This window comes from Ahaetulla prasina, chromosome 4, assembly GCF_028640845.1.
Source record: "Ahaetulla prasina isolate Xishuangbanna chromosome 4, ASM2864084v1, whole genome shotgun sequence".
NCBI classification, from domain to species: domain Eukaryota; kingdom Metazoa; phylum Chordata; class Lepidosauria; order Squamata; family Colubridae; genus Ahaetulla; species Ahaetulla prasina.
The window spans coordinates 81,688,897-81,704,972 of NC_080542.1; the positions used below are offsets into that span (position 1 = coordinate 81,688,897).

General features: G+C 42.5%; 1 protein-coding gene across 11 annotated transcripts in view; it reads right to left on the bottom strand.

Moving 5' to 3' along the window:
• Nucleotides 1-16,076, bottom strand: part of TRAK1 (trafficking kinesin protein 1) — a 438,997-nt gene that overhangs the window by 98,160 nt on the left and 324,761 nt on the right. For all 11 annotated transcript variants that reach the window (XM_058184206.1, XM_058184203.1, XM_058184202.1 and 8 more), the window contains one exon: nucleotides 15,890-16,027. In XM_058184206.1, coding sequence (XP_058040189.1) covers nucleotides 15,890-16,027 — 138 coding nt within the window. The remainder of the gene's footprint in view (nucleotides 1-15,889; nucleotides 16,028-16,076) is intronic.

A 16,076-nucleotide genomic window follows, 5' to 3' on the forward strand; every position in this document is an offset into this window, starting at 1 on the left:
ATGGCTAAAATCTCAGCGTTTTTAAAAGACAATACGCAGGAAAGATATTTAATTGAATGGAAAAAATGGATTGATTATCTACAAAACAGATATCAGATTAAGAAATATCAGATTGCCTTTGAATAATTAGAAAGTTATTTTATGTAATGGGGAGGGGGTTGGGAGATGAAAAGCTTTGGATGTGGTTATTTATTTGGATTGGAAGGGAAAATTTTATTCTATGTTTGGTTTATGTATAACAATACCTTGTGATTGACCCGGGAAGCCGGGGGGGGGAGGGAGGGGGGAAGGGGGTTTTTTTGGGAGGGAGGGGGGGAAAAAGGGGGGAAATGTTTTTGTTTTTTAAAACTCTTTCAATTAAAAAAAAAAAAAAGAATCACTACAAGGAGCCATGGCTAAGAATCATGAGGATATGGCAGATAGGATGCAAGAGATGCAACAAAAAAATGGAAGATAAAATAGACAACATCCAGCAAATAACTACTAAAAATGAATAAAGGATCCAGAAAGTGGAAGAAAGGGCAGAGCAAACAGATAAGAAAGTAGAAGAGATGGAGAATAGATTAATTAAGGTAGATAATTATTTCAAACGTTCCATAATCATGTTGGAGGTGGATAAGGCAGAATGCTTCTTAAGATTCCAAAATGTTGAGGAGGAAAAGGGAGAAGATCTTGCGGAGAAAATGGGAGAATTATTGGTAGAGTCGTTGGAAATAGACAAACATTTTTTTCAAAATGATGGAGGAAGTAGGAGCACAAGATTGTTTAGGGTGACCTGCTCCCTGCTTACGCAGGAGGCTCGGGAGGACCCCATACAGGGGCGTGCTGAGGATTTTGTACAGTATCTGTCTGATAAAATCGTTCGGATTCGGGACGGACTGGACACTGATTGGATAGATCTGGGTGGGTTGGCGGGGACGAGTCTTGAGAGTTTTATCTGGGCTGAGTTCGATCCTGTGACTCCCGATGACATGGACAGGCTGTTGGGTAGGCTGAATCCCACCACATGTTTATTGGACCCGTGTCCCTCCTAGATGGTATTGGCCACATGGGAGGTTACACGAGGCTGGCTCCTGGGAGTTAGCAATGCTTCTTTGGTGGGGGGCATTTTCCCCACCGCCATGAAAGAGGCGGTGGTAAGGCCCCTCCTCAAGAAGCCTTCCGTGGACCCAGCTGTATTAACGAACTACCGTCCAGTCTCCAACCTTCTTGGCGAAGGTTGTTGAGAGTGTGGTGGCATATCAGCTTCCTCAGCACCTGGAGGAAACTGTTTATCTGGACCCGTTCCAGTCCGGTTTCAGACCCGGGTACAGCACCGAGATGGCTTTGGTCGTGTTGGTGGATGACCTCTGGAGGGCTTGGGACAGGGGATGTTCCTCTGTCCTGGTCCTGTTAGATGTCTCGGCAGCTTTTGATACCATCGACCATAGTATCCTGCTGCGGCGGTTGGAGGGATTGGGAGTGGGAGGCACCATTTATCGGTGGTTCTCCTCCTATCTCTCTGACCATTCGCAGACGGTGTTGGCAGGGGGGCAGAGGTCGACCCCGAGGCACCTCACTTGTGGGGTGCCGCAGGGGTACGTTCTCTCGCCTCTCCTGTTCAACATCTATATGCAGATGATACGCAGCTGTACATTTCCACCCCGAACCACCCCAACAAAGCCGTCGAGGTGATGGGCCGGTGTCTTGAGGCCGTGCGGGTCTGGATGGGGAGGAACAGGCTCCAGCTCAACCCTTCCAAGACTGAGTGGCTGTGGGTTCTGGCGTCCCGGTACAGTCAGCTTACGCCATCGCTGACTGTGGGGGGGGGGAATACTGACCCTCAGGGGAAGTGTGTGCAACTTAGGCATTCTCCTGGACGATCGGCTGTCCTTAGAAGAACACTTGACGACCGTCGCCAGGGGAGCATTTTATCAGGTTCACCTGATTTGCCAGTTGCGCCCCTTCCTTGATCGGGACTCCTTACGCACGGTCACTCATGCCCTCGTCACCTCCCGCCTGGACTATTGCAATGCTCTCTACATGGGGCTCCCCTTGAAGAGCACCAGGAGGCTCCAGCTAGTCCAGAATGCGGCCGCACGGGTGATAGAGGGGGCACCACGTTGCTCCCATATAACACCCATCCTGCGTGGCCTGCACTGGCTGCCAGTAGCTTTCCAGGTGCAATTCAAGGTGCTGGTTATCATCTTTAAAGCGCTCCATGGCTTAGGACCGGGGTATTTGCGAGACCGCCTTCTGCCACTGATTGCCTCCCAACAACCTGTGCGCTCCCACAGAGCGGGCCCTCTCAGGGTGCCATTGACCAAACAATGTAGGTTGGCAGCCCCCAGGGAGAGAGCCTTCTCTGTGGCGGCACCAGCCCTATGGAACGAGCTACCTCCGGGGTTACACCAACTCCCCGACCTCCGGGCCTTCAAACGTGAACTGAAGACTTTATTATTTCACTGAGCGGGACTAGCCTAAGAATGTATTTTAGCGAAATTTTAATCGGTCTTTGACCGTTTTAGTGATTCGGCCACTAAATATTTGCTTTTAATTATTTTTAAATAGCGTTTATTTATTATATTTATATTATAGTGGTATGTGTATTTTAATATTGGCTGTACACCGCCCTGAGTCCTTTGGGAGATGGTGCGGTATAGAAATGTAATTATAAATAAAATAAATAAAAATAAATAAAGATATATGGAAAGAGACTTGTTCTATTCAAATAGGCATAAATTCTGGTGCAGAATAGGTATGGTTTGGATGACATCAGAATTGCAAGCATGTGTGCAAGAGATAGAAATAGAACCTAATGTTTGGACAGATCATAATCCAATGAAAGTTGTATGGAAAGGACAAAAAAGAAAATGGAGATGGATGTTAAATCAAGCAATACTGCAAGAAAAAGAATTCATACAAAAGGTGGGGAAAGATTTGGATCTCTTCTTCAAAGAAAACAGAAACGAAGAGACCTCCCTACAAATTGTATGAAATACTGTTAAAGCATATACCCAGGGATTAGCTATAACATATATAGGAAAGAAAAACAACAAGAAGAAACAAAAGATAATGTTAAAAAAAGAACATAAAAGGTTGGAATTAGAACTACAGGAATTGGAAAACCAGATCGATATAATAAAACATAAAATGAACTTATTGGAAAAATAAGAACTGGCATATAAAATTAAAAGTGCAAAATAAAACTTTTTTGAAAACATGACTAAGCCTGGAAGATGATTGGCATATAAACTGAAAAGAGAGAGAGAAAAAAATTGATACATCGATTAATTGATGAGAAAGAGACTCTTCACTATCAAAATGAGGAGAAAAATGCTATTATAAAAGAGTACTACAAGAAACTGTATGATAAGGAAGAAGTTTTGGAAAATAAAATACAACAATACCTGGAACAATCTGAACTTCCCAATGTACCGGATATAGTTAAAGATATGCTGAATGAATGGATAACCATGATGGAAGTGACAGAAGCGATTAAAAGACAAAAAAATAATAAAATAAAAAATAAAATAAAATACCAGCAGAATTCTACAAACAACTAGAAGGGGTACTAAGCCAAGTGATGGTGGAAGTTTATAACAAAGTATTACTAGAAGCAAGAATACTAAACTCATGGATGGAAGGAAATATTACCCTCATACTGAAAGAGGACTCAGATTTAACACAGATAAACTGTCAGGCCTGGAAACCATACTACTAACCATAGGTATGTACTAACCATACTACCTTATGCACAGTCACTCATGCTCTTGTCACATCTCGCTTGGATTATTGCAATGCTCTCTACATGGGGCTCCTCTTGAAGTGCACTCGGAGGCTTCAGTTAGTCCAGAATGCAGCTGCACGGGTGATAGAGGGAGCTCCACGTAGCTCCCATGTAACACTACTCCTGCGCAGATTGCACTGGCTGCCTGTGGTCTTTCGGGTGCACTTTAAGGTTTTGGTTACTACCTTTAAAACGCTCCATGGCTTAGGGCCTGGGTACTTACGGGACCGCCTACTGTTACCTCATGCCTCCCACCGACCCGTATGCTCACACAGAGAGGGACTTCTTAGGGTGCCGTCCACCAAACAATGACAGCTGGCGGGCCACAGGGGAAGATCCTTCTCTGTGGGGGCTCTTACCCTCTGGAACGAACTTCCCCCTGGTTTACGCCAAAAATCTGGCCTTCGGACCTTTCGCCGCGAATTGAAAACGTATTTATTTACTCGCGCGGGGCTGGCTTAAATTTTGTTGTATTTTTAAATTTATATTTCATATTTCTATATTTTATATATATTAGAATTTTAATGGATTTTTTAGAATTTTAAGCGTTTTAAAGTTTTCGGCAGATTGTATAATAAGTTTTTTAATTTTGTTTTTTAATTGTATATTGTATTGTTTAGGTTTTACTTTGGCTGTACACCACCCTGAGTCCTTCGGGAGAAGGGCAGTATAGAAATCTAATAAATAATAATAATAATAATAATAATAATAATAATAATACTAGGCCATAGGTTTCCAGATGCTGCCACATTTCTCCCCTGAGGGGAAGAAGGGGGGTTGAGGGGTATGGTAACATTCTTCAAGCGGTCAAGGTCGGATTGTGTTCACATCTGCATAAGGAGTGGCAAGAAGAGGTTTCGAATAAAGTGGAAGAACATTGGACCATGTGACCGGCAAAGGGATTGGGGGAGTGGGACTCTTGGGGTTTCTATAACTGGGAAAAGAATCCGGAAGTTTCAGTTTTGGAATTTCACTCATCGTGTGCCAGTTTCCTTATGCTAGTAAAGAATTTTGAAAGACAATGGCTTCAGAGTTTTTTTTATGCAGAAGAGGTTTTTCTGGAACCCTGTCAATATTCCAAAACTCCAAACTTTCTTTGGATTAACGGTACTCTCTCCTCCACTCTGAGGGCCCGTTAAGGGGGGTGCTGGGCCCCAGCCTCCGCAACCTCCACAGTGGTGCAAAGACCCAGTGAAGATGGAACAGCAGCAAACAGAAACCCTTGAAGGGGGGCTGGAATCTGAGGACTTGGTCGAGATCACCTACTTCCCATCAGAGGATATGACTCAAAAGCCTGAAGTTGTGGAACCTGCTCATCAGCTTGGTGCACGGCCTAAAGACTCCGATTCATGGGTAAGCTGTTGCTCCGGACAAACCCCTCCCCATCAATTGCAAGAAGTGAATCCCTGGGAGAAAACATTTCCCCAGGGCAGAATGGAGAGCCCCCTCCCTCTTCTCAATTTCAATGGAGGACAGTAAAAACTGGAGAATCGGGAGAGTCACTGAATTGGGACCTGAGAAACCCCCTAAAATCCCAATCCCTATTGGACCTCCCAGAAACTTTTGAACGTTTGGAAGTGAGACCTTGTATAAGCTCAGCTCACTTGCCTCGAGACCCATTGAGTTTAGCTCAGCCTAAATTCATCTTCCCTCCCAGCAGACGGGGAAATTACTGAAGCTCAAAGCCATTCTGATGAACGCAGGAGGCCCTCCCTTCCCCTCTTCACACAGCAGGGAGTTCAGGCAGCACCAGTGACTTGGGGGGAACTGCAACCCCCCCCCATTGACTTTTCCCGCCAGCCGAGGCCTACACTACCTCCTGCTGCTTCTATTCCTCCCGGTTGGGCATTTTATCCTGGACAAGGATGGATCCAATACCAATGGCAACCAGTGGGTTCAGAACCTTTCTTTCCTGGGGGCCCCAGGCCAGGTTTTGCCACACCAGCTGAAGCATTTCAAGGACTTTCTTCTCAGCAGCCAGGGGGGATTCCACCCCCCTTTACAACTCAGCAACCAGCCACGGTGGCTTCAGCTCTCCCCCTGCAATAAGCATTTTTACAGCAATCAGCAACAGCCATCCCACAAATTCCTCTTCAAACCACAAGCAGGCCAGCTAAACCCACCTCCACCCCCTCACCCAGCCCCTCCTGCTTTCAAAGCAACCTTTGATGGGAATCCACACCACCCGGCTTACTTTCTCAGCAGAATTGAGGCTTACGTTGAACAATATAGACATTAATACCCATCAGAAAGAAGCCTAATCAACGCCATCTCGGATGGTATGAACATCGGGCTAGCCTCAGAGTGGATAGCTCAACTACACAATGAACGTGCCCCTGAATTAAACGATGTTCATGGATTTATTGCATTGCTTCGCAACTGGTTTCAAGATGATGACCTAATTGCAAAATGTGAAACCACCTTAAAAACAATGAAACAAGGTAACAGGCCTCTAAAAGAATTTGTATGGGATTTTCGAAGAGTTGCTGGTAATCTTAGACATTGGCCAGACCGCATCCTCCTCCACTATTTCAAAGAGGGAATCGATCAAAAAATAAAAAAAGCCTGCTCCACCAGAGGAATCCCAAAACAACTAAATGACTGGTACATCGTGTCCGTAGCTCTGGACAGAGAATTCAACCCCTGCGAAAGCCAATCAACAACTACAACTCCACAGCGGCTACCTACAAGACCTTCCCTCTTAAAACCTACCACACCCTCCACCTTTCAATCTTCAACAATAATTAAATGCTACCGTTGTGGAAAACCAGGACACCGGGTTTCAGCTTGCTTGGCCCCAAAACTACTCCCACAGCATCGCACACCAACTGCTACCCGACCACGCAGACCCCTCGAAAGAATGCGAATACCAGTCGCTTTGCAAGACAAGCTGTAGACACCACCCTCCCTACTGAAGTATGCACTGACCTTCCATCAGCTGATTCACCTCCTGACGACTCAAACGAAACTGAAAGCGACCCAATGGTGAGTGCACCCATTCCTCCTTTTGCTATCAAAGTAAACTTAATAATTCCAGGGGGAGGGGCCAAAAAGACTTAGAGGCTATTGTGGACACAGGATGCACCAGATGCCTAATTTCAACCTCTACGGTCGCCCAACTGCGTATAAAAACATTTCCCTTGAAACACCCAATTAAATTCCACCAAGTAGATGGAACCTTAATTGGCGGCATTCCAGCAACCCAAATCACACAACTGGTTCGCTTAGAAATTGGAGACCATCATGAACTTGTAAGATTCATAGTAATTCCAAAGATGTCAGAATCCATCATCCTGGGTTTAGCTTGGTTGGACAAATGGGAACCCACAATCAAATGGGAGGATGGATTCAGGAAAATTATATGGGCTTTCGGACCCATAGACCCTGTTCCCCCGACTGAAAAAAACCTTATCCAGAATGACCACCAGAGGGAACCAATAGCCACAATATCCAATCCACCTCGTAATGAACCACGCATCCCTAAAGCATACATGGATTTAGCAGACATTTTTAGCGAGGATGAATGTAACCTCCTACCCCCCCCACCAACAAACTGATTGCGCAATTGAATTGCACCCAGGGGCAAAATTACCTAAACCCAAAATGTACTCAATGGCGCCAGCCGAAATGTCTGAGCTAAGGAAATACATTGACACTAACCTAGCCAGGGGGTTCATTGAACCAGCAAAATCACCTGTAGCTGCGCCCGTGCTATTTAAACAAAAGAAAGATGGTTCGCTTAGATTGTGTATTGATTGCAAAAATATCAATGTGATTTGCATACAAAACACATACCCATTACCATTAATGCACGATTTGTTGAACCACTTAGCAAAAGGCTAAATTTTCACCATATTGGATTTAAGGGAAGCCTATTACCGGGTCCGCATCAAAGAAGGTGATGAATGGAAAATGGCTTTTAACTGCCCCTTGGGCAGTTTCCAATACCGTATCATGCCTTTTGGACTCCAGGGGGCTCCAGCGGTTTTCATGCAACTAATTAATGAAACCCTGCACCCCCATCTCTACAATGGGGTTCTTGTCTACTTAGATGACATTCTTATCTACACGGACAATATCGAACAACACATCAAATTAGTCAGTCAAGTCCTTAAAAAACTCCTAGTGGCCAAGCTATATGTGAAACTTTCCAAATGCAAATTCCATAAGGAATCCCTAGACTACCTAGGTTACCGGATATCAAACAAACGTATCGAAATGGACCCAGGAAAAGTGAAAGAGGTGTTGGATTGGCATCCGCCACGCACACGTAAACAGCTTCAAAGTTTCCTGGGATTCGCAAATTTTTACCGCAATTTCATTCCTTCTTTTGCAGAAGTAGCTCTACCATTAACAGAATTGCTAAAAACTGGGCCATCACCCACCAAACCGAAACCTAACCAACTCCTACCTTGGACAATGGACTCCCAACGGTCCTTTGAACACCTAAAATGCCTATTCTCGATGGAACCAATTCTTCAACACCTGGATCCAAACAAAACTTTTGTGGTCCAAGCTGACGCAAGTGATGTAGCGGTAGCAGCTTTCTTATTACAAAGGAATACCGACAACAATCTTATGCCCTGTACGTACGTTTCTAAAAAACTGACAGATACTGAATGCAGATGGGCAGTTTGGAAAAAGGAAGCCTTTGCAGTGCGGTGGGCATTCCTCTCCTGGAGACACTTCCTTGAAGGGGGGAAGGACCATTTGAGGTGTGGACCGACCACAAAAACCTCGAATACTTAAAAACCCCTCAAAAACTTTCTCCCAAACAAGTTCGATGGGCTCAGTTTTTCAAATGGTTCCATTTCACCCTCAAATACATCCCCGGCAATCAAAATCTACTGACTGACGCCCTATCTAGGAAACCGCAATTTGACAGCCAACGCAAAGAGGTAGTACATGCGATGATTCCTGATAGCGAACCAGCCAGCCAAGCACTTACTCGACCGCGATCACACCGTGATGTTAACACCCCACCAAATAAACTACTAGCGGAATTAAAATCAGCACTCGCTGACTTGCTTGGTTTAAAGAAAACTTGCTGGACCTCCCTTTAAGGGATGGAATACCCTGGAAGGGAACCAAGATTTATGTACCCGTCGTTATGCGGCTGCCTATACTACAGAGAAGCCATGACTCTCGCCTAAGAGGTCACTTCGTGTTTTTGAAAACTCTCCACTTGGCTAGAAGGCAATTCTGGTGGTCAAAAATGAAATCAGATGTCGAAGATTATGTGCGGAGCTGTGCCACCTGCGCCACCATGAAATCCAGACCAGGGAAACCCCCTGGACTCCTACAAACCGTGGCCGAACCCATGAGACCCTGAGACGAGATTGCCATAGATTTCATTGTTGAACTCCCACCTAGTGGGGGAAATACGGTGATATGGACCGTAGTGGATTTGTTCTCTAAACAGGCCCACTTCACTGCGTGCAGCGGATTGCCATCGGCAAGAAAATTAGCAAAGCTCTTCGTGAGACACATCTACAGACTACATGGGGTTCCTAAAAGGATAATATCCGACAGGGGTGTTCAATTCACGGCCAAGTTTTGGAGGGAGTTCCTACGGTCAATTGGGTCGTCTCATGGACTTAGTTCTGGATTCCATCCTGAGACCAATGGTGCGGCTGAGAAATTGAACTCAATGGTGGAACAATACATATGGTATTATGTAAATTACCAACAAGAGAACTCGTCGGATTTGTTGGCATTTGCAGAGGTCGCATATAACAATGCTGTACACAGCAGCATGGGGTTAACTCCTTTTCAGATAACCACCGGCATGGACTTCGTTCCAATGCCTGAACTCCCCGTGCAACCCCCCATTTCTGTTTCTCTAACGGACTGGATGAATTCGTTGAAAAAAGAGTGGGAAAATACAAAAAAAGTCTTAACTGTAACAGCTCAAAAATATAAAGCCCAAGATGACAAACACCGTTCCCTTCAACCCCCTTTTCGCATTGGGGATATAGTCTTTTTATCTACTAAGTATCTGAGGTTGAGAATACCAAGCAAAAAATTCGGTCCAAAATTTTTGGGCCCTTTCCCCATTGTAAAGATTATTAATCCCATTACTGTCCAACTCAAACTCCCTCGAATGTTAGGGAAAATACATCCCGTATTCCATAGCAGCTTATTAAAACCTGCTAGACAATCTGGACTGAGACCTCTACCTCCCGCCCCCCCCTTGATAATCCAAGGTGAAACCCACTATGAGATCAAGAAAATCCTTGACTCTAGATTATACAGAAATCAATTACAATATTTAGTCCACTGGAAGGGATATCCTTTATCAGAATCTATTTGGGTCAAAAGTTGGAAAGTGAATGCTGACAATTTGATTAAACAATTTCATGACACTTTCCCTGACAAACCTAAAAAACCCCTTGGGTGGGGGGAGAGGGGGGTAGAAGGGAAGAAGGAACCACCGACACTCTTCTTTATTAATTCTTTGTTTTCTTTCCTAGGATATAGCTTCTTTTGCAAGGGGGGACGCCTGTCAGGCCTGGAAACCATACTCGGCTGTAGGTTTCCAGATGCTGCCACATTTCTCCCCTGAGGGGAAGAAGGGGGGTTGAGGGGTATGGTAACATTCTTCAAGCGATCAAGGTCGGATTGTGTTCACATCTGCAGAAGGAGTGGCAAGAAGAGGTTTCAAATAAAGTGGAAAAACGTTGGACCATGTGACCGGCAAAGGGGTTGGGGGTGGGACTCCTGGGATTTGTATAACTGGGAAAAGAATCCGGAAGTTTCAGTTTTGGAATTTCACTCATCGTGTGCCAGTTTCCTTATACTAGTAAAGAACTTTGAAAGACAATGGCTTCAGAGGTTTTTTTTATGCAGAAGAGGTTTTTCTGGAACCCTGTCATAAACTATAGGCCAATATTCTTATTACAATATATGCTTCAATAATAGCAGAGAGATTACAAAAATATTTCAAATGAATTTATACATACAGATCAGAATGGATTTTTACAAAAAAGACAGATTAAAAATAATATGAGAATAATTTTAAATATATTGGCATATTATAAAACACACCCTAGGAAAAAATTGTGATGTTCCTAGATGCGCATAAAGCATTTGACAACATTAATTGGCATTTCATGATAGCACAATTAAAATATATGGACTTTGGGGAGAGATTTATTAATATGATTAAAGCAATATATTGTAAACAATCAGCCAAGGTGATAGTAAATGGAGACATGACAGAGAACTTTGATATTAAGAAAAGCACCAGAGAGGGATGCTGACTGTCTCCACTGCTATTCATACTGACTTTGGAAGTGTTAACCAGGAAAATTCGGCAAGATGAAGAAATAAAGGGAATGGAAATAAAAAGAGAATTACAAACTACAGGCATTCGCAGATGACTTGGTCTTCATACTAGAAGACCCCCCTAGAAACTGGACTGAAATTAATCAGAAAAATTGAAGAATATAGAGAAGTAGCAGGACTGAAAATATATAGGGATAAGACAAAGATGCTAGCCAAGAACATCACAGATACGCAAAAAAGAGGGTTGATAGAAAGAATTAAAATACAGATAGTTTAAAAAGTTAAGTATTTAGGAATACAACGAACGACAAAATGTGCAACAATTAAAGAGCATAATTACATAAAATTGATGAGGCAAATTAAATTAGACCTGGAGAAATGGAAAGATCTACAATTGTCACTATCAAGAAGAATAGCCACTATAAAAATGAACATTTTGCCAAGACCACTATACCTATTTCAAATAATACCAATAAAGCTGGAGAAAAAATATTTTGAAGACTTAAATAAAATGGTTTTAAAATATAAATGGTTAGGAAAGAAAGCGAGAATAGGTTTGAAAATGTTGCAGGAATTAAAAAAAGACTTTGGACTACCAGATTGGGAATTGTACTACCAGGCCTCGGTACTCACATGGGTGAAAGAATGGATCAGTTTGAGACACACAAGATTATTAACATTAGAAGGGCATGACCTTCAACTAGGCTGGCACGCTTTCTTATGGTATGGAAAGAATAAGGTACATAGTTACTTTCAGAAACACTACATTAGGAATGCATTGTTATCAGTCTAGTTTAAGATAAAAAAGCAACACTATTTGAAAATACCAATCTGGTATATCCTAATGTTATTATATAATAAAATACAAAGATATTTTGAATGACAAAGGGGAACTAAAAACTAAACAGGAACTTCATAGCCAAGGGATAGACATTGCATGGTGGCCATATGCAGATATAATCCTGCTACAAAAAAGATGCTAAAATGTAAGGTTTTAATAAAGAATTAACAAAATTAGACCGGATACTTTTATTTATTTATTTATAATTTAATTTCTATACCGCCCTTCTCCAGAAGGACTCAGGGCGGTTCACAGCCATATTAAAACACAGAATATACAAAGTATAAATCACAAATTTAAAACGAAATATTTAATAGGGCCAATTAACTAAAACGGTCATAGACCGATATAAAACCCTTTAAAATTATAAATAAATTAATTAAAACACACTTAGGCTAGTCCCGCACGATTAAATAGCAAAGTCTTCAATTCCCGCTTGAAAGTTCGGAGGTCGGGGAGTTGGTGTAACCCCGGAGGTAACTCGTTCCAAAGGGCCGGTGCTGCCACAGAGAAGGCTCTCCCCCTGGGGGCCACCAACCGACATTGTTTGGATGATGGCACCTGGAGCAGGCCCACTCTGTGGGAGCGCACAGGTTGTTGGGAGGCTATCAGTGGCAGAAGGCGGTCCTAAGCCATGGAGCGCTTTGAAGGTGATCACTAACACCTTGAAAAACACCCAGAAGGCTACCGGCAGCCAGTGCAGGCCACGCAGGATAGGTGTTATGTGGGAGCAATGTGGTGCTCTCTCAATTACCCGCGCAGCCGCATTCTGGACTAGCTGGAGCCTCCTGGTGCTCTTCAAGAGGAACCCCATGTAGAGAGCATTGCAATAGTCCAAGCAAGAGGTAACGAGGGCGTGAGTGACCGTGCGTAAGGAGTCTCGGTCAAGAAAGGGGCGCAACTGGCGAATCAGGCGGACCTGATAAAATGCTTCCCTGGTGACAGCTGTCAGATGTTCTTCTGGGGACAGCCGATCATCCAGGAGAACGCCCAAGTTGTGCACCCTTCCCCTGGGGGTCAGAACTTCACCCCCAACAGTCAGCGAAGGTGTAAGCTGACTGTACCGGGATGCCGGAACCCACAGCCACTCTGTCTTGGTGGGGTTGAGCTGGAGCCTGTTCCTCCCCATCCAGACCCACATGGCCTCAAGACACCGGCCCATCACCTCGACAGCTTCGCTGGGGTGGTTCGGGGTGGAAATATACAGCTGAGTATCATCAGCGTACAGATGATAATCCACCCCGAAACCACGGATGACCTCACCCAGCGGCTTCATGTAGATGTTGAACAGGAGAGGCGAGAGAACCGATCCCTGAGGCACCCCACAAGTGAGGCACCTAGAGGTCGATCTCTGCCCCCCTGCCAATACCATCTGCGAACGGTTAGAGACATAGGAAGAGAACCACCGATAAATGGTGCCCCTCACCCCCAATCCCTCCAACCGCCGCAGCAGGATACCATGGTCGATGGTATCAAAAGCTGCCAACAGATCTAGCAGGACCAGGACAGAGGAACATCCCCTGTCCCAAGCCCTCCAAAGGTCATCCACCAAAGCGACCAAAGCCGTCTCAGTGCTGTAGCCAGGTCTGACCAAAGCCGTCTCAGTGCTGTAGCCAGGTACTAAACTGGAACAGATGACAAACTGATAAAGAAACTATATTGTTATCTATTAAGTATTAAATTTGAAAGTGAGCAAGTAAAGGAGACAATGATTGCCTGGGCTAAAAATTTTGGATATGCAATAGAATTAGATAAATGGCAGAAACTATGGGATAGAAATATAAAATTGACTATGTCGACTGCATATAAGGGAAATTTGTATAAAATGTTTTATAGATGGCATTTTGCACCCTCAATACTAGCAAAAATGTATAAAGACAGATCTGGTAAATGTTGGAAGTGTAATCAACTGGTTCTTGTTATCATATTATCATATCATATTATCATATCATATTATCAAAGCTAAAAAGTATTGGACAAAAATACATACTTGGTTGGAAAAAAATGACAAAGCAAAATATAGACTGGAAATCAGAGATATTTTTGTTCAGCATTCTACCAGAAAAATATGATAAAAAGATTATATATCTGGTCTTGCATATATTAACTGCAACTAGAATTGTATTTGCACAACAATGGAAAAATGATGAGATTCTGTCTGAGGGGAATGTAATTAAGAAAATGTTAGAATGTGCAGAAATGGATAGATTAACACTTACTATTAAGGATAAAGAAGAAACTGAATATTTTTTGATATTCTGTCAATGGCTAGGCAATAGAAACAGAAGTTAGAAAGGAGGAGATATAAAAAGAGGAAATGTTAATGTGAAAGTTGTTAAAAAATATGATGTTAAGTATTATTGTTATTATATTATTATATTATTAATATTATGTTGATGAATACAACAACAAATATGTGGATTATGATTGTTTAAAAATAACTGTACCCAGATCACACACTGTTTGATGGAAATTGAATGTTATATAAATTAAAAATGAAAAATAAAAGAAATCTCTGGCTATCTCCACCCCCCCCCCATCTTTCCAACTGGATCCCTACTGGTCTTGGGCCTGCTCCCCATTCCAGCAGGCCCCACACCCTCCTTTTCCTTAAATTTCAAGGATCTCTGAAGCTTGGCTTAGGGATTCAGAACAAATCATTTTCTTGTATGGCTATGCGGCACAATTTCAGAAACTGCTGCCTTTCTCCAAGTGGCTGTATTGAATTGTGGTCATTTGGAAAATGGCAGCCACTTCTGGAATAAAGCCACATGGCCTGCAATGAAGCAATCTGTTCTGTTTCCTCGAAGAAGACCGTGTAGTGCTGCAGAGAACTTTAAAAGCTAAGTAGGTTACAGGGGGTGGAGAGGAGGCCAAGCGCTTTGGGGACCTGGCAAAGGTGGGGGGGATAAAGGCCTGGAACAGGCGGGAAAGGCCTACAGGGATCTGGTGAAAAGAGAAAAATCAGAAATGTAGGAATTGGGGGATAGGGGGGATAGGGACAAGCCTCTGAAGGGTGGAATTGGAGCACAAGGTGTCTCAGGGAATAAGGCAAGCTTTGCAAAGTCCGGGGTATGTGGGCCTATTCTGGGCCTCATAATTGTTTAACACATCAGGACAGCAAGGGAATCTACCTGTATTTACAGGATTGAATCTGATACTAAAAAATAATTATCTACTTAATTTTAGCTAAAACATAGGTAAAATAAATTGTACAACATTAGAAAACTCCAACTATTGTAACAAAGTGGATTACAAACCTTTTCAATTGCTACATTTAAAAAAAAATCACAGTTAAAATATTGAAGCAGAAAGGAAAATTCTACCAGATTTGGATGGATTTTATAGCAATAAAGTACAATATGATATTTCATACATATGGATAATTTGTATGTGCAAGAGTGCCTGTCACTACCAATTTTAGTCTGTATTTTTGTATCTTTTTTTTGTATTCATCTTGAATATTGGATATTCAGTTATTTGATAATTGTTAATTATAGTTCAATAAACCAATTTAAAAAATAATTATGTTTTTTTTCTTTAACTACAGGCTCAAATACTTACTGTATCTGCAGACTTATAGTAAATCATATTCCCCTCTTATGTGCAAATTCATTTTTGGCAATATTTTATTTTGAAGTTATGAAATTATGCAATTGAATTAAATCAGAATATTTTAAAGAAAAATTGCCTGATAATGACACAGTGCCAATTCTTTTAGGCATCTACATAAATCAAGAAATATTATGCTACTAATACACACTAAACAGTAAGTGCTGTTCATATATTCCGAAGGTACAGCAACAATATAATTTCAGTAACACACTAAAGGCTGTCTGTAATCTAACAAAAGATTCAACTCAAGAATCCAGATGCTTCTTTTAATATATATTGAAATAATCCCTAAAACTATTTTCTTCAGTTAATCAAAGTTGCATTAAGTGTTGGTGCAAAGTGAATTTTTGAGAACAATTTCATATGAGACTTCTCACCATTGGAAAAAGGCCTAATGAATGGTAACGGCGTGATATAGCATTTGGCATTGTCTTATTCCTAAGATTCTTCAGTTCTTCTTGTGCCTCATGAAGCATTTCCATACATTCTGCATACTTATCTTCGAGCTCTCGTAACTGCAAAGAAGAAAAAATAAAAATGTTATCTAAAAGTGTTTTTCTTCAC